At 36.4% G+C, this 14,216-nt stretch overlaps 1 protein-coding gene across 1 annotated transcript in view; it reads right to left on the bottom strand.

Moving 5' to 3' along the window:
- Col24a1 (collagen type XXIV alpha 1 chain) overlaps positions 1 to 14,216 on the bottom strand; it is a 305,980-nt gene that overhangs the window by 234,087 nt on the left and 57,677 nt on the right. Inside the window, exon 12 of the mRNA XM_042685239.1 lies at positions 8,972 to 9,016. Coding sequence (XP_042541173.1) covers positions 8,972 to 9,016 — 45 coding nt within the window. The remainder of the gene's footprint in view (positions 1 to 8,971; positions 9,017 to 14,216) is intronic.

Below are 14,216 nucleotides of genomic sequence, written 5' to 3'. Positions count from 1 at the left end.
CACAGGCCGAAATTTTCTGAATAAAGACCCGGAAACACAACAAATCAAAGAAAGGCTGGACAAATGGGATTGTATAAGGTTGCAGAGCTTCTGCAGGGCAAATGACATAGCTAGCAAGATCAATAGAAAGCCCACGGACTGGGAGAAGATCTTTACTAGCCATACAACGGACAAGGGTCTCATATCTAAAATATACTTGGAACTCAAAAAATTAAACCACCCAACAACAAATCCTCAAAGAAACAACTGCCCAATAAGTAAGTGGGCGAAAGACTTAAAGAGAAGCTTCTCTGAAGAAGAAAGAAGGATGGCCAATAGACACATGAAGAAATGTTCAACATCCCTAGCCATAAAAGAAATGCAAATCAAAACAACATTGAGATATCACCTCACTCCAGTTAGAACAGCAAAAATCAAGAACTCTAACAACAACAGATGCTGGAGGGGATGTGGACAGAAAGGAACCTTACTTCATTGTTGGTGGGAATGTAAACTTGTTCAACCACTTTGGAAAGCAGTATGGAGGTTCCTCAAAAGACTCCACATAGAGCTCCCCAATGACCCAGCAATCCCACTTTTGGGCATTTACCCAAATGATCACAAACAAGGCCACACTAAAGCTACCAGCACAACTATGTTTATTGCAGCATTATTTACCATAGCTAAGACATGGAACCAACCCAGATGCCCCTCAGTAGATGAATGGATCAAGAAGATGTGGTATATATACACAATGGAATTCTATGCCTCCATCAGAAAGAATGACATTTCCCCATTTGTTAGGAAATGGAAAGGCTTGGAAAAAATTATATTAAGTGAAGTAAGCCAGGCCCAAAGAAACATAGGTCCCATGGTTTCCCTTATTTGCAATATCTAGTATAGGTATGAGTCAAGCGGAAAAAGTCAAATAATGTGATGTTAGGAAAACGAAACCTCAAATATGTATTTTAATGTTTTTGTTTCTTTCATGCATGTGTTTCTAACGCATTTATAAGATTATCTCTTTGTTGCTTTGTATGTCCCTCCCCCACAGTGTAACCCCCGCTTTCACTATATTTGATGTCAGTATAACATGTGGAGGAGATGGGGACAAACAAGTCGTTTAAGGATTCAGGTGGACCTGTTGCAACAATGAGAAGTACAAAATGTCATGTCAAAACCAGCTTTACAATGTCGGGGGGGGGGGAAGGGGGGGTATGATTGGGTGGGAGGGAGGGGGGAGGCTGGGAAGGGAGGTGAAGGGTAAACAAAGGAGGAGGCTGCAATGCTTGGTAAGAAGTGTATGCATTATCCTGCCCATGTAATTGTAACCCCTCTGTACAGTATGTTCTCAAATAAAATAAAATTAAATTAAAAAAAAAAAAAAAAAAGCAAAAAGTTAGATAATAGCAATCTCTTGTGTTTCTCTATCTTCATAGGAAGATAGTGAGAGTACTTAGCATCCCAAGGGTGTTTTGATTGATTAATTGATAATGGTATTGATCTAATTATAATATGTTAAAATAAGAAAGAAGGGTAAGAATTGTAATGCTTCAATATCTTAAGGCATACATATATGCATAATCAAATAAAATGTAATCATGATTACATGATTAGGCATCAGTGACTCATGCCTATAATCCTAGCTACTCAGGAGGCTGAGATCTGAGAATCACAGTTTAAACCCAGTCCAGGAAGGTAAGTCTTGTGAGACTCTTATCTCAAATTAACCAGCAAAAAGCAAAAAGTAGAGCAGTGGCTCAAGTGGTAGACCCCTAGCCTTGAGCATAAAAGCTCACAGATACTGCCTACGCCCTGAATTCAAACCCCAGTATCAGCACCAAAACCCAAAACAAAGAAACATGCAAAAAACTACAGTGATGAGTGAAGATGCTAAGAATTTGAAAGAAGAAAATAGAATCTCATGAACCACTAACCTAACACCAAGAAATAGATGAATTTATTAACATATCTCTTTTTAAATACTCTTTGTGAAAACATAACAAATTCCTGACAAAATAATCATACTTCCAACTAATGGTCCTAATTTAAAATACAAGAATCATTGTGTGACAAATATCAACTAAATCTGTGAATACTAGGTAAACAGAGTATTTTATTAGGGAAAAATTCTCTGAGAAGTAAGATATGACTTAAAATGCCTTCTAACATGCAGGTTAAATTTAAAAGACCATTATGAAGCTAAGTAAAATTATACCCCCTTTAAAAATTATTCCTTGAATAATCAAAATAATATGTTACCCAGGTGCAGATGGCTAATTTCTGCAATCCTAGCTACTCAGGATGCTGAAATCTAAAGATTGCAGTTCAAAGCCAAGCAGGGCAAAAAGTCCATGAGACTCTTATCTCTGGAAGTGGCACTGTGGCTCAAAGTGGCAGAATGTTAGCTTGGAACAGGGACAGTGCCCAGGGACAGTGCCAGTGCCCAGACCCTGAGTTCAAGCCCATGACTGACCAAAAAAACAAAAAACAAAACCCAAAGAACAAAAACAAAAATCCAAATGTGTTATTTTTCAAATGTGAACTTTTAACATCATTCATATGTGGCTACTGTCTAGGAGAAAGTATATATTACATGTAAGTCTATAATTTGATTGAGAAAGCACTGACGTCACTAAGTTAGTTCCAAACAAGTTAATTTTACATTTTGTGTTTGCTCAGAGAAATAACTGGTCATTAGACTGGCATAATAAACATGATTTTACAGCAACATCTTCCCAAATCTAAGCTAAGTAACATTATTAAAAGCAATGTATAATTCTGGGTAAGATACCAACTAATATTTTTGCAAACTATTCATACCAAACCTATAACATAAGTAGAGGGAATTCAAACAGTAGCCAAAGAGGCTTATGCTGAATATGAACTCAGATTTTACAGTTTTCATGACTGTAACTTCACTATATTAGCTATGAATATTTTATTAGTATGCATAAAGTACACTGTATTTTAGTAAATCCTGGCCCTTAGTTTCAGAGACATTAATATTATTATACACATAACCCTAAGTAATATGAGGCCCACAGAGTAGTACTATAATGAAACTTCAACTCCAACTTTTAACTAGATCTTAAATCAGCAGAAAATTGAAAGCACTAATCTTTGGCATATTCACAGTCAAAAGTTTTTCACATACTGGCCCATTTGGATCTCAGCGCTTCTAGTTTGCTGTCATGCATTATCCTATGTATAGTTGTTTACATTTTCTTTATGGTGCATGTAGTTCTGCTTCTGTATGTGCAGGCTGACTGTACATATAGTTACACATACTACACATAAAAATACTATGCCATGAGAAAATGGCCATATTTCACACACCTAATATTATTCACCTAAAATATTATCAAAGGGTATTTTCCGTTTTTGTCGTCGGTGCTGGTCCTCCGGAGTCTTGAATTCAGAGCCTGGACACTGTTTTTGAACTTTTTTGCTCAAGGCTAGACCTCTACTATGTGAATCACAGCTCCACTTCTGGCTTTGTGGTGGTTAGTTGGAGATAAGAATCTCATGGACTTTCCTGCCTAAACTGGCTTTGAACCAGGATCCTCAGATCCCAGCCTCCTGAATAACTAGAATTACAAGCACGAGCTACCAGCTCCTGACAATTTTTTTCTATAATAATGAATGATCATATTTTCTATGAAATTTTAACTATCCCAATTGAAATTCAAATATTTTATGATGTGTAATATGTGTCTAGTATTCTTTTTCTTTGTATCAAAATAACGAGATAATTTCATTGAAAAATTTCCACTTTGTATCCTGACATCTACAATTTCATCATTGAAGATTAGTTTTTTTAAACATTAAGATTCATATAAAATTACATTTGCTAGATAAACTTAAACATTACATGTAAGCTGGGCACTGGTAACAACATATTCATGTACGATATGGTATAATTAAATAAAATAGCATATAAAATACATAAAACTGTGCTTGAAATTCAAAATATAAAGCTAATGGTAATGGTGATAGTTTTGTTATTATATTTGCCATAATATTGTGTTATATTGATTATAAATGCATGAAAATAACATGTTCAGCTTATTTTCTATGAAAATAACATGTTTGGCTTATTTTCTATTTCTGGACAGTTTGCTTAGTTTGTATTAACTATCTTAAAATTTTCAATATGAATCTTTAACAGGCCAAATCTCTTGATAAACAATTCATGCCTCTTCAAAAGACATCTAAGGAAAGGAAAAGGATTCAGGATTTCCATCTAGAAAGTTGTGGTCAGTTCCTGATTTTTCAACTTTTAACTACATGATACTAAGGAAGTATTTTAATATCTGAGTCTCTTTTTCCTACCTTTGAAATGATAACAATCAACTAATTGATTACTCTAATATGTCTTTAAGGCATATTACTAAGCTCAAGAAATAGTGGGGTTTTTTTTTTGCATACTGAGGTGTTGTGTGTGTGTGTGGGGGGGGGGTGGGTATGTGTATGCGCATGAACCAGTATTGGGGATTGAATTCAGGGCCGAGTTGATGTCCCTTAGTTTTATAATGCAAGCCTGGCACTGTACCACTTGAACTACAACTAACTGTACTTCCGTCTGTTTGCTGAATTCATTAGATAAAGGGTCTCAAGGACTTTCTGTCCAGGCTGGCTTTAAGCAGTGATCTCAGATCTTAGCCGCTGCCATCCAACCCTGTAATGGGGATTGATCTCAGAGCCTTAGAATTGGAAGGCAAATGCTCTACTATTTGAGTTATTCAGAAATCAAAGGATAAAAGGTTGAATACAATTTGAATATTGTAAATAGATAAGTTATAGATAATTTTGGCTTTTTATTCATAGGGAATTATATAATTATCCAACAGGATCATAAAAGAAAAGTTCTAAATAACTGAAAAAAACTGAATGAACTCCTTTCTGTGTATTGCTTTTACATTGCATAATTTATAGTTGTTTTGCTTTAAGATATATCCATTTATAACATATTTAGATTTTTAGAAAAATTATACTTTAAGCCACTTATATCCTATTTTTAGTATCATTTATATTTTATTCAGGTATACCAGAAAGGTAGAGAACACTATTGTGAAAATGTGATTATTGTCCTCACATATCATAATACACGGTGTAGCACATATCTTTCTTTAAAACTTTCCTTCATTCATTATAAAAACACCATAAGTGAGATAGGTATCTGTGGGTCATGCCTGTAATTCTAGTTACTCAGGAGGCTGAGAGCAGAAGCAATGAGGTTCAAAGCCAGCCAGGTAAAAAAAAAAAAGTTCAAGAGATTCAATTCTCTCCCCACAAAAAAGCAGCAAATCTGGGCCTGGAAGTGTAGCTCAATTGGTAGAGCACCAACCCAGTAAGCAAGCAGAGTGAGCTCAAGGCCCTGAGTTAGAACCCTAACACTAGTTCCAGTTCATTTGCTATAAAATGTTCTCAAACCTCAGCCCTAGCAATAGCTGTGTGTGCTGTACTTGCCTGTCTTCCCTACTACAAGAGCAATATAAATGGGAGTTTTGTGGTCTAGGCTAGTCCAGAGGAAAGTATGAGGACCTATTCCCAAAATAACAAAGGACTGTAGTAGAGTGCCTTCACAGTAAGTACAAGGCTCTGAGTTACCACAAAACAAATAAACAAAAAAATTATAAAGCCTTCTAGAGCTTGAAGTTGAATTCAGAACATCCAGGACACCAGGATATCTGGTGATGCATAAATAGGCTAAAATATTGTTACCACTAGTGTGTGACATTTTAGTCCTGAAGAAAGGGGTTTCTCCCTCATCCCCAAATCAGGCAAGAACTCATCAAAGAAAGAGAACTACAGACCCATTTCTTTGATGAATATCGACGCAAAACTTCTCAACAGAATCTTGGCCAATCGACTTGAACAACTCATCAAAAAATCATACACCACGATCAAACAGGATTCATTTGAGGGATGCAAAGCTGGTTCAATATACATAAAACAATTAATATAATTCATCACATCAACAAGAGCAAGGATAAGAACCACATAATTATCTCAACAGATGCAGAAAAAGCATTTGACAAGATCCAATACCCCTTTATGATGAAAGCTCTGGAAAAACTAGGAATCCATGGAACATTTCTCAATATAATAAAGGCTGTATATGACAAACCTGCAGCCAGCATCATACTTAATGGCAAAAAGTTAAAGCCATTTCCTCTAAATTCAGGAACAAGACAAAGATGTCCACTTTCCCCACTCCTCTTCAATCTAGTTTTAGCTAGGACAATAAGACAAGATGCAGACATAAAGGGGATCCAAATAGGGAAAGATGAAGTAAAACTCTCCCTTTTTGCAGATGACATGATCTTGTATTTAAAGAACCCCATGGACTCCTCTCCCAAGTTACTTGAACTATTGGAAACTTTGGCAAAGTAACAGGGTATAAAATTAACCCTCAGAAATCAATGACTTTTTTGTATTCCAATAATGAGAAGAGCATGGCTGAAATTAGGACAGCAACCTCTTTTGTAATAGCCCCACAAAAAAATAAAATACTTAGGAATTAACAAAAGAGGTGAAGGACCTGTATGATGAAAACTTTAAAAACCTGAAAAAAGAAATTAAAGCAGAACTAAGCAAGTGGAAAAACCTCCCATGCTCCTGGATTGGGAGGATTAACATAGTGAAAATGGCAATACTGTCAAAGGCTATCTACACATTCAATGCAATACCTATCAGTATCCCAAACTCATTCTTCAAGGAAATAGAAGAAGCAATCCAAAAATTTATATGGAACAATAAAAGACCCTGAATAGCAAAAACAATCCTTAGTAGAAAGAACAGTACTGGAGGAATATCAATTCCAAATTTCAAACTCTACTACAAAGCCATAGTAATCAAAACAGCTTCGTACTGGCACAAGAACAGACCTCAGGACCAATGGAATAAGCCTGAAGACCCAGAAATGAACCCACAGACCTATAGCCACCTAATCTTTAACAAGGGAGCTAAAGCATAGACTGGACGAAAAACAGCCTTTTCAGTAAATGGTGCTGACAAAACTGGTTAAACACTTGTAGAAAACTAAAGCTAGATCCATATATATCACCCTGCACCAGAATCAACTCCAAATGGATCAAAGACCTCGAAATAAAAGCAGACTCCATGAAAACATTACAGGAAGGAATAGGAGAAACTCTAGAGCTCCTTGGCACAGGCCAAAATTTTCTTAAAAGAGACCCAGAAACACAACACATCAAAGAAAGGTTGGACAAATGGGATTTCATGAAACTGCAGAGCTTCTGCAAGGCAAAGGACATAGCTAGCAAGATCAACAGGAAATCCCACTGACTGAGAGAAGTTCTTCATTAGCCATACAACCAACAAGGGTCTCATATCTAAAATATACTTCGAACTCAAAAAATCAAATCCCTCAACAATCCTCAAAGAAACCACCACCTGATTAATAAATGGGCTTAAAGAGAGACTTCTCTGAAGAGGAAATAAGAACGGCCAATAGACACATGAGGAAATGCTCAACTTCTCTAGCCATAAAAGAAATGCTAATCAAGACAATGTTGAGATTCCACTTCAACCTGGTTTGAATGGCTACAATCAAGAAATCTAGTAACAGCAGATGCTGGAGGGGATGTGGCCAAAAGGGAACCATACTGCATTGTTGGTGGGAGTGTAAACTTGTTCAACCACTCTGGGAAGCAGTATGGAGATTCCTCAAAAGACTCCACATAGAGCTCCCCTATGACCCAGCAATCCCACTTTTGGGCATTTACCCAAATGATCACAAACAAGGTCATACCAAAGCTACCAGCACAATCATGTTTATCTCAGTATGATTTACCATAGCTAAGATATGGAACCAACCCAGATGCCCCTCAGTAGATGAATGGATCAAGAAAATGTGATATATACATATATATATGTGATATATACATATATATATATGTGATATATATATGTAAATGTGATATATATATGTAAATGTGATATATACATATATATACATATATACATATATATACATATATATATATATATATATATATATATATATATATATATGGAATGGAATTCTATGCCTCCATCAGAAAGAATGACAGTGCCCATTTGTTAGGAAATGAAAAGACTTGGAAAAAATCATATTAAGTGAAGTAAGCCAGGCCCAAAGAAACATAGGTCCCCATGGTTGCTCTTGTTTGCAATGACTAGTACATGTTTAGGACAAACAGAGAAGGTCAAAGGCTATGTACATATGACCACATGAGATAATGTTAAGCAAAAAGTACCCCAAGACAGGGACACAAGTGGTTTTTTTCTTTCTTGTTCGTGTTTTTATTGTACTTACAATGCACTATGTGATTCTTTTTTGTTTTTTTTCTTGTGTATGTTCTACCTCCACGGTATAACCCCTGTTTTTACTAGATTTGATGCTGGTGTTCTGCATCTTATATATACATTTTTGTAATTTTGGGAGGGGAGGGGAACACTTAAATGGGGATGCAGGCTGACCCATTGTGACGATGAGATGTACAGGATACTATGTTGAAAATGAACTTTACAAAGTGGCGGGGGCAGGGCGGGAGGAGTTGTGGGTTGTGGAGGTGGAGAGGGAAGTGATGGTAGGGGGAAAACAAGGTAGGAAGAGGTAACAATGCGCTCCCTACGAAATGTACTCATTGCCCTTCTCATGTAACTGTAACCCCTCTGTACATTTTTACAGTGTGTGTGTGTGTGTGTGTGTGTGTGTGTGTGTGTATAAAGAAAAGGATTTCTTCAGCTAACTTCTGAGGTCTAACGTTTCTGAGGTCTCCTAATAGAATAGTAAATGAGTTAGAAGTATTAAATGTATTTTTAAATCTAAATTTCCCTTAAATTCCATTATTTGATACTTTGATAAAGTAGCAAAGTCAAATTGTTGAGTAAGATATATTATGAATGACAATGCATTCAGTTTTAACAAGTGAGAAATCATTATCTTTCTCTGTTCTGAATCTCAAGAAGAACAACTTACCTGTCTACCCATTATACCCTTCTTTCCACGGATTCCCGGAGGGCCCTGCAATATAGAGAAATCAAAATCAAATATTTTTGAATGGTTTAACTACTACAGATCTTTTTAATCACTCAAATATAAATGAATGACCTACAACATATAAATTAGTATGGCATTCAGAAAACTTCAATATAAAAATTTAGCTGAAGAAACCCCCTTTTTTTTTTTTTAGTCTTGATTTTATTGAGAAAATCATTCACTTTATCCACATTCCCTAATAGGTTACTGACATTTACCTGGTGATAATAGTTACTTGTCTAACACTGCAAATACTACTAATAATGGTATAACCAATCAAATTGGTAGATCTCATTTTCCATATCTAAAACAAGATGCCCTCTTCTCCGTCTGACAAGTGTAACTTTGTATTGGCAATCTCTTAATTATATGCAAAGCTAATCTTAATGGATAGCCAATATTGGGAAAGGCAAAGCAACAAGTTGAATGACAACACCATGCTCAAGATCATCTTGTACCTAGATCCCAAGTAACAATGGATTTTATGGTCATATAAGAAGCAGTAGAGTATAGCACCTAAGCACCCAAGCTTTTCACAGAGTATGGGTATGTTTGTTGTGCTGGTCCTGGGGCTTGAACTCAGGGCCTGGGCACTGTCTGTGAGCTTCTTTTGCCCAAGGCTAGCACATTACCACTTGATCCACAGCTCCATTTCTTGCCTTTTTATGGTAATTAGAGATAACAGTCTCATGGGCTTTTCTACTGGGGCTGGTTTTGAACCATGATCCTCGCATCTCACTCTTAGTAGCTAGACAAGCATGAGCCACCAGAACCCAGCTCATAGCCAGAATATGTGTATCTAAATCTTGTCTCTACTCGTCTCTGCTCTCAGCAAATACTTTTTTTTGTGACTTTAGGAGTTTTATTTATGGAGCAGTTTTTTAATCACCAAGTGATTTTATATTATATATATATATATATATATATATATATATAAAAATTTTCTTCCTTTCCTTTGTGTTTTTTGTCCCAGTACATGGAAAAATGGAGGCAGAGGTCAGGCCCTACAGCAAATACTTTAAGACAAGTTACTCTGTATGAATGATTCTTTTCCTTTATCAATAGTGAAAATAATAGCATATATGTCTCATTAGGTTATGTGGGAGTTAAAAAAATTAATTCATATAAAGGTATGCAGACCTTCAGTAAAGCATGTGATGTTATCATCAACATTAAAATTTCCTCATTTTTAAGAGTTTGAGTTGGAACTCATATCTGTAATCCTAACAACTCAGGAGGCTGCAATCTGAAAATCAGTTTGGGCAGGGAATTCCATAAAACTTTTAACACCCAAATTTCAATTAACCACCAAAAATCTGTGGTTCAATTGGTAGAACACTATCCTTGACGGAAAAATCTAAGGGAGAGTATCTAGGACCTATATTCAAGCCCCAGAACCAAGACCAAAAAGAAAAGAGAGGGAGAGAAAGGTTGATTTCATGGAAATATGCCATTTGTTTTTAAGTTAAGAGTGTCTGATAATACTCATGTCATTTATTATATAATAGAGTAATTCACAGGTGAACAAAAGGTTCATTTGGTTAGAAATATATTTTAATTATTTTACATGACATGTAGTTATATCTTTATCTGTATATAATATAGCCAATCACCTTTTAAAAACAGAAAAATACTTATTTTGTCAAACTTAAGTAGCCTCACTATATCACTTTGGGGATTTTGCTAGTTAATTGGAGATAAAAGTCTCACAGGTTAATTGGATATGAGTCTTACAGACTTTCCTAACCTGGAAGGCTTTAAATTCCATTACCCACATCTCAGTTTCCTGAGTGGCTAGGATTATAGGCATGAGACACCATCACTGGGCCCCATTCCGAGTTTTAATGAGAGCTTTGATATGAGCAAATAATATCAGGACATGGCATATATAGGCACAATGTCATGAAGTGGTCTTTTAATTATGTATTGAGACCACTCTTATAACCATATAAACTGGTAAAAACAATTAAGTGATTGTAACATTGTGCCTACTGATGGTCTTTGTCAACATCTGGTCTAAGATGACAATTTTTACAGGGACATACTATTTTGATTAATTAAATGACTCATTAGAAATAAGTTCACACCAAAATTTCAGAAAAGTATCATGAGTAGCAGAATTAGCCATGTAAATTAGACATAAACCTTTGGATTAAGAATGATTTTTGTATGGTAGATAGGGTATATCATTTGTTAGTTTGCTGTATGACAGGAAGGTTAAGGAACTTGGTATACTATATAGAAGGTATTTCTGCTATTGAATGAAATTATTTGTTAAGTTCACAAAAGGAAAATTTTCATCTGATCTCACCCAAGAGGACTGGACATTTCAATTTAAACTCTGAGTAGTAATTCTCTGCAAGAGTATACACAAATAATTACAAGGTATTCAAATTCTTGCATTCAAAAAGTTATATTTGATAAATACATTTGGCAAAAAGAACAGTCTTGCTTATTTCCATTTGAAGAAAAAAAAAAATTCCCTGAAGTGAAAATTCTGGCCTAACTTCTTTCTTTTCTTCTATTTCTTCTCCTCTTTTTTCTTTTTTGTGTGGGCATTAGGGCTTGAATTAAGGATGTGGGCACTGTCCTTGAGGGTTTTGGTTTCCTTTTTCTTTTCTTTTTATCTTTTCCTTCCTTCCCTCCCTCCCTCTTTCCTTCCTTCCTTCCTTCCTTCCTTCCTTTCTTTCTTTTTTTGCTCAAGGCTGATACTCTAACACTTGAGCTACAGCTTGATTCCTGGCTTTTTGATGTTTAATTTGGTATAGAAGTCTCCTGTACTTTCCTGCCTAGACTGGATTTAAATTACAATACTCAAATCTCAACTTCCTGAGTAAGTAGGATTAAAGGTGAGGGCCACTGGCATCTATCTCTAACTGCTTTCTTTTTCTTTTTAAAAAATCTTTTAAAAATATTTATTTAGCTGGGCGCTGGTAGCTCACGCCTATAATCCTAGCTACTCAGGAGGCTGAGATCTGAGGATCTCGGTTCAAAGCCAGCCCTGGCAGGAAAGACCGTGAGACTCCTATCTCCAATAAACCACCAGAAAACCGGAAGTGGCGCTGTGGCTCAAGTGGTAGAGTGCTCGCCTTGAGCTGAAGAGCTGAGGGACAGCACCCAGGCCCAGAGTTCAAGCCCCATGACCGACCAAAAAAAAAAAAATTATTTATATTGTAAAGGTGATATACAGAGAGGTTACAGTTACATATATCAGATAAAGAGTATGTTTCATTTTGAACACGTCACCTTTTCCCTCTCTCTCTTTCTGTCTTCCAGTTTTTCCCTTCCATCCCTGCTTACTAGTTGAGCAGTTCATTTTCAACATAATGTCTAGGGGGTATCATGGATGCATTTATTCACCCTTTGTTCCATAATTTCTATGCCCCCCTTACCTCCCAAAAGGCAGATAAAAGAACAACTATGATAAAAGGAAAAAACAAAACAAAAAACATCATCAAGGAAAAAACAACTTCTTGTTTTCATTTCCTGGAGTTCATTTCAATAAATATAATTTGGGGGGGGGAGGTCTGGTCGTGGGGCCTGAACTCTGGGCCTGGGCGCTGTCCCTCAGCTCTTCAGCTCAAGGCTAGTACTCTAACACTTGAGCCACAGCTCCACTTCTGGCTTTTTTCTTTTTGCTTATGTGGTGCTGAGGAATTGAACCCAGGGCCTCAGGCATGCAAGGCAAGCACTCTACCACTGAGCCACCTTCCCAGCCCATCAATAAATATAATTTTATATGCTCAGATGCACATAGTTATTGCACCTATGTGATCCTCTCCTAAGAATATCATCCTTTTGTCTCAGTGTGAATATCTAGAGACCTATATAATTCACAGTGTATTTTTTTTTTTTTTACCATCCAGTGTGTTCACTTGTAGATTTCCCATCACATTCTAGTTACAGTGCAACCTATTTTCTTTGGTTCTGGCTGACTTTGCTTAATATAATTTTTTCTAAGTGTTTTCATTTCCTAATGAATAATACAATATAATTATTTCTGATGGATGAGTAGAATTCCATTGTGTATATATACCACATGTTCTTGATCCATTTGTCCACTGAGAGGCATTCAAATTGATTCCATATCTTGGCTATAGTAAACAATACTACAATGAACATGGTTGTACTGATAGCTTTAGTGTCACTTTGTTTGTATCCATTGGATAAATGCCCAGCAGTGGAATCACTGGGTCATACTCTATGCTTAATCTTTTGAGGAATCTCTATGATGCTTCCCAAGTGTTTGAACAAGTTTACATTCCTACCAACAGTGTAGTAGAATTCCTTATGATCACAATCCCACCAGCATTTATTATTGTTTATTTATTATTATTTATGATTAGTTTTCCTGATAATGGCTATTCTAACTGGGGTGAGGTGAAATTTCAATGTTGCTTTGATTCGCCTTCCTTTTTTTGGGGGGGGGGTCTGAAATCTGGGGCCTGAAATCTGGGCCTGGGCGCTGTCCCTCAGCTCTTCAGCTCAAGGCTAATGTTCTACCACTTGAGCCACAGTGCCACTTCCGGCTTTTTTCTTTATGTGGTGCTGAGGAATTGAACCCAGGGCCTCATGCATGCAAGGCAAGCGCTCTACCACTGAGACACCTTCCCAGCCCCCGATTCGCCTTTCTTTTATGGCCAAAGATGTTGAAAATTTCTTCATGTGTCTATTGGCCATTCTTATTTCTTCCTCTGGGAAGTCTCTTTAAATGTTTATTAATGGGATTCTTGCTTCTTTAAGAGTTTATTTTTGGGAGGTTTAGCATTTTTGAGTTCTAAGTAATTTTGGATATAAAGCCCTTCTTGTCTGATGCCTAGCTGGTAAATATCTTCTCCCATTCTGTGGACTTTCTATTTAACTTGTTAGCTACACCCTTTGCCATGCAGAAACTCTTCAGTTTGATGAAATACCATTTATCCACTCTTTTTTTTTTATTTGTTGTGATTCTGAATCTTTACTTAGGAAGTTTCAACCCATGCCTAGGAGCCCTTGTGTTTCCCCTACTCCTTCCTGTAATATTTTGATGGTATCTGTCCTTACATTGAAGTCTTTGACCCACCGTTTTGTGCAAAGGAATAATAAGGGTATAATTTCATATGTATAGGCATTTTTGCCAGCACAATTTGTTGTAGAGGCTGTCTTCCTTCTAATCTATGTTTTTAGCAAGAGATGGCAAGAGATC

Source organism: Dipodomys spectabilis, unplaced genomic scaffold (genome assembly GCF_019054845.1).
Source record: "Dipodomys spectabilis isolate Male_0828 unplaced genomic scaffold, ASM1905484v1 ptg000002l, whole genome shotgun sequence".
Taxonomy (NCBI): domain Eukaryota; kingdom Metazoa; phylum Chordata; class Mammalia; order Rodentia; family Heteromyidae; genus Dipodomys; species Dipodomys spectabilis.
The sequence above is the reverse complement of the archived record's forward strand: the minus strand, read 5'-3'. Positions and strand labels throughout refer to the sequence as shown.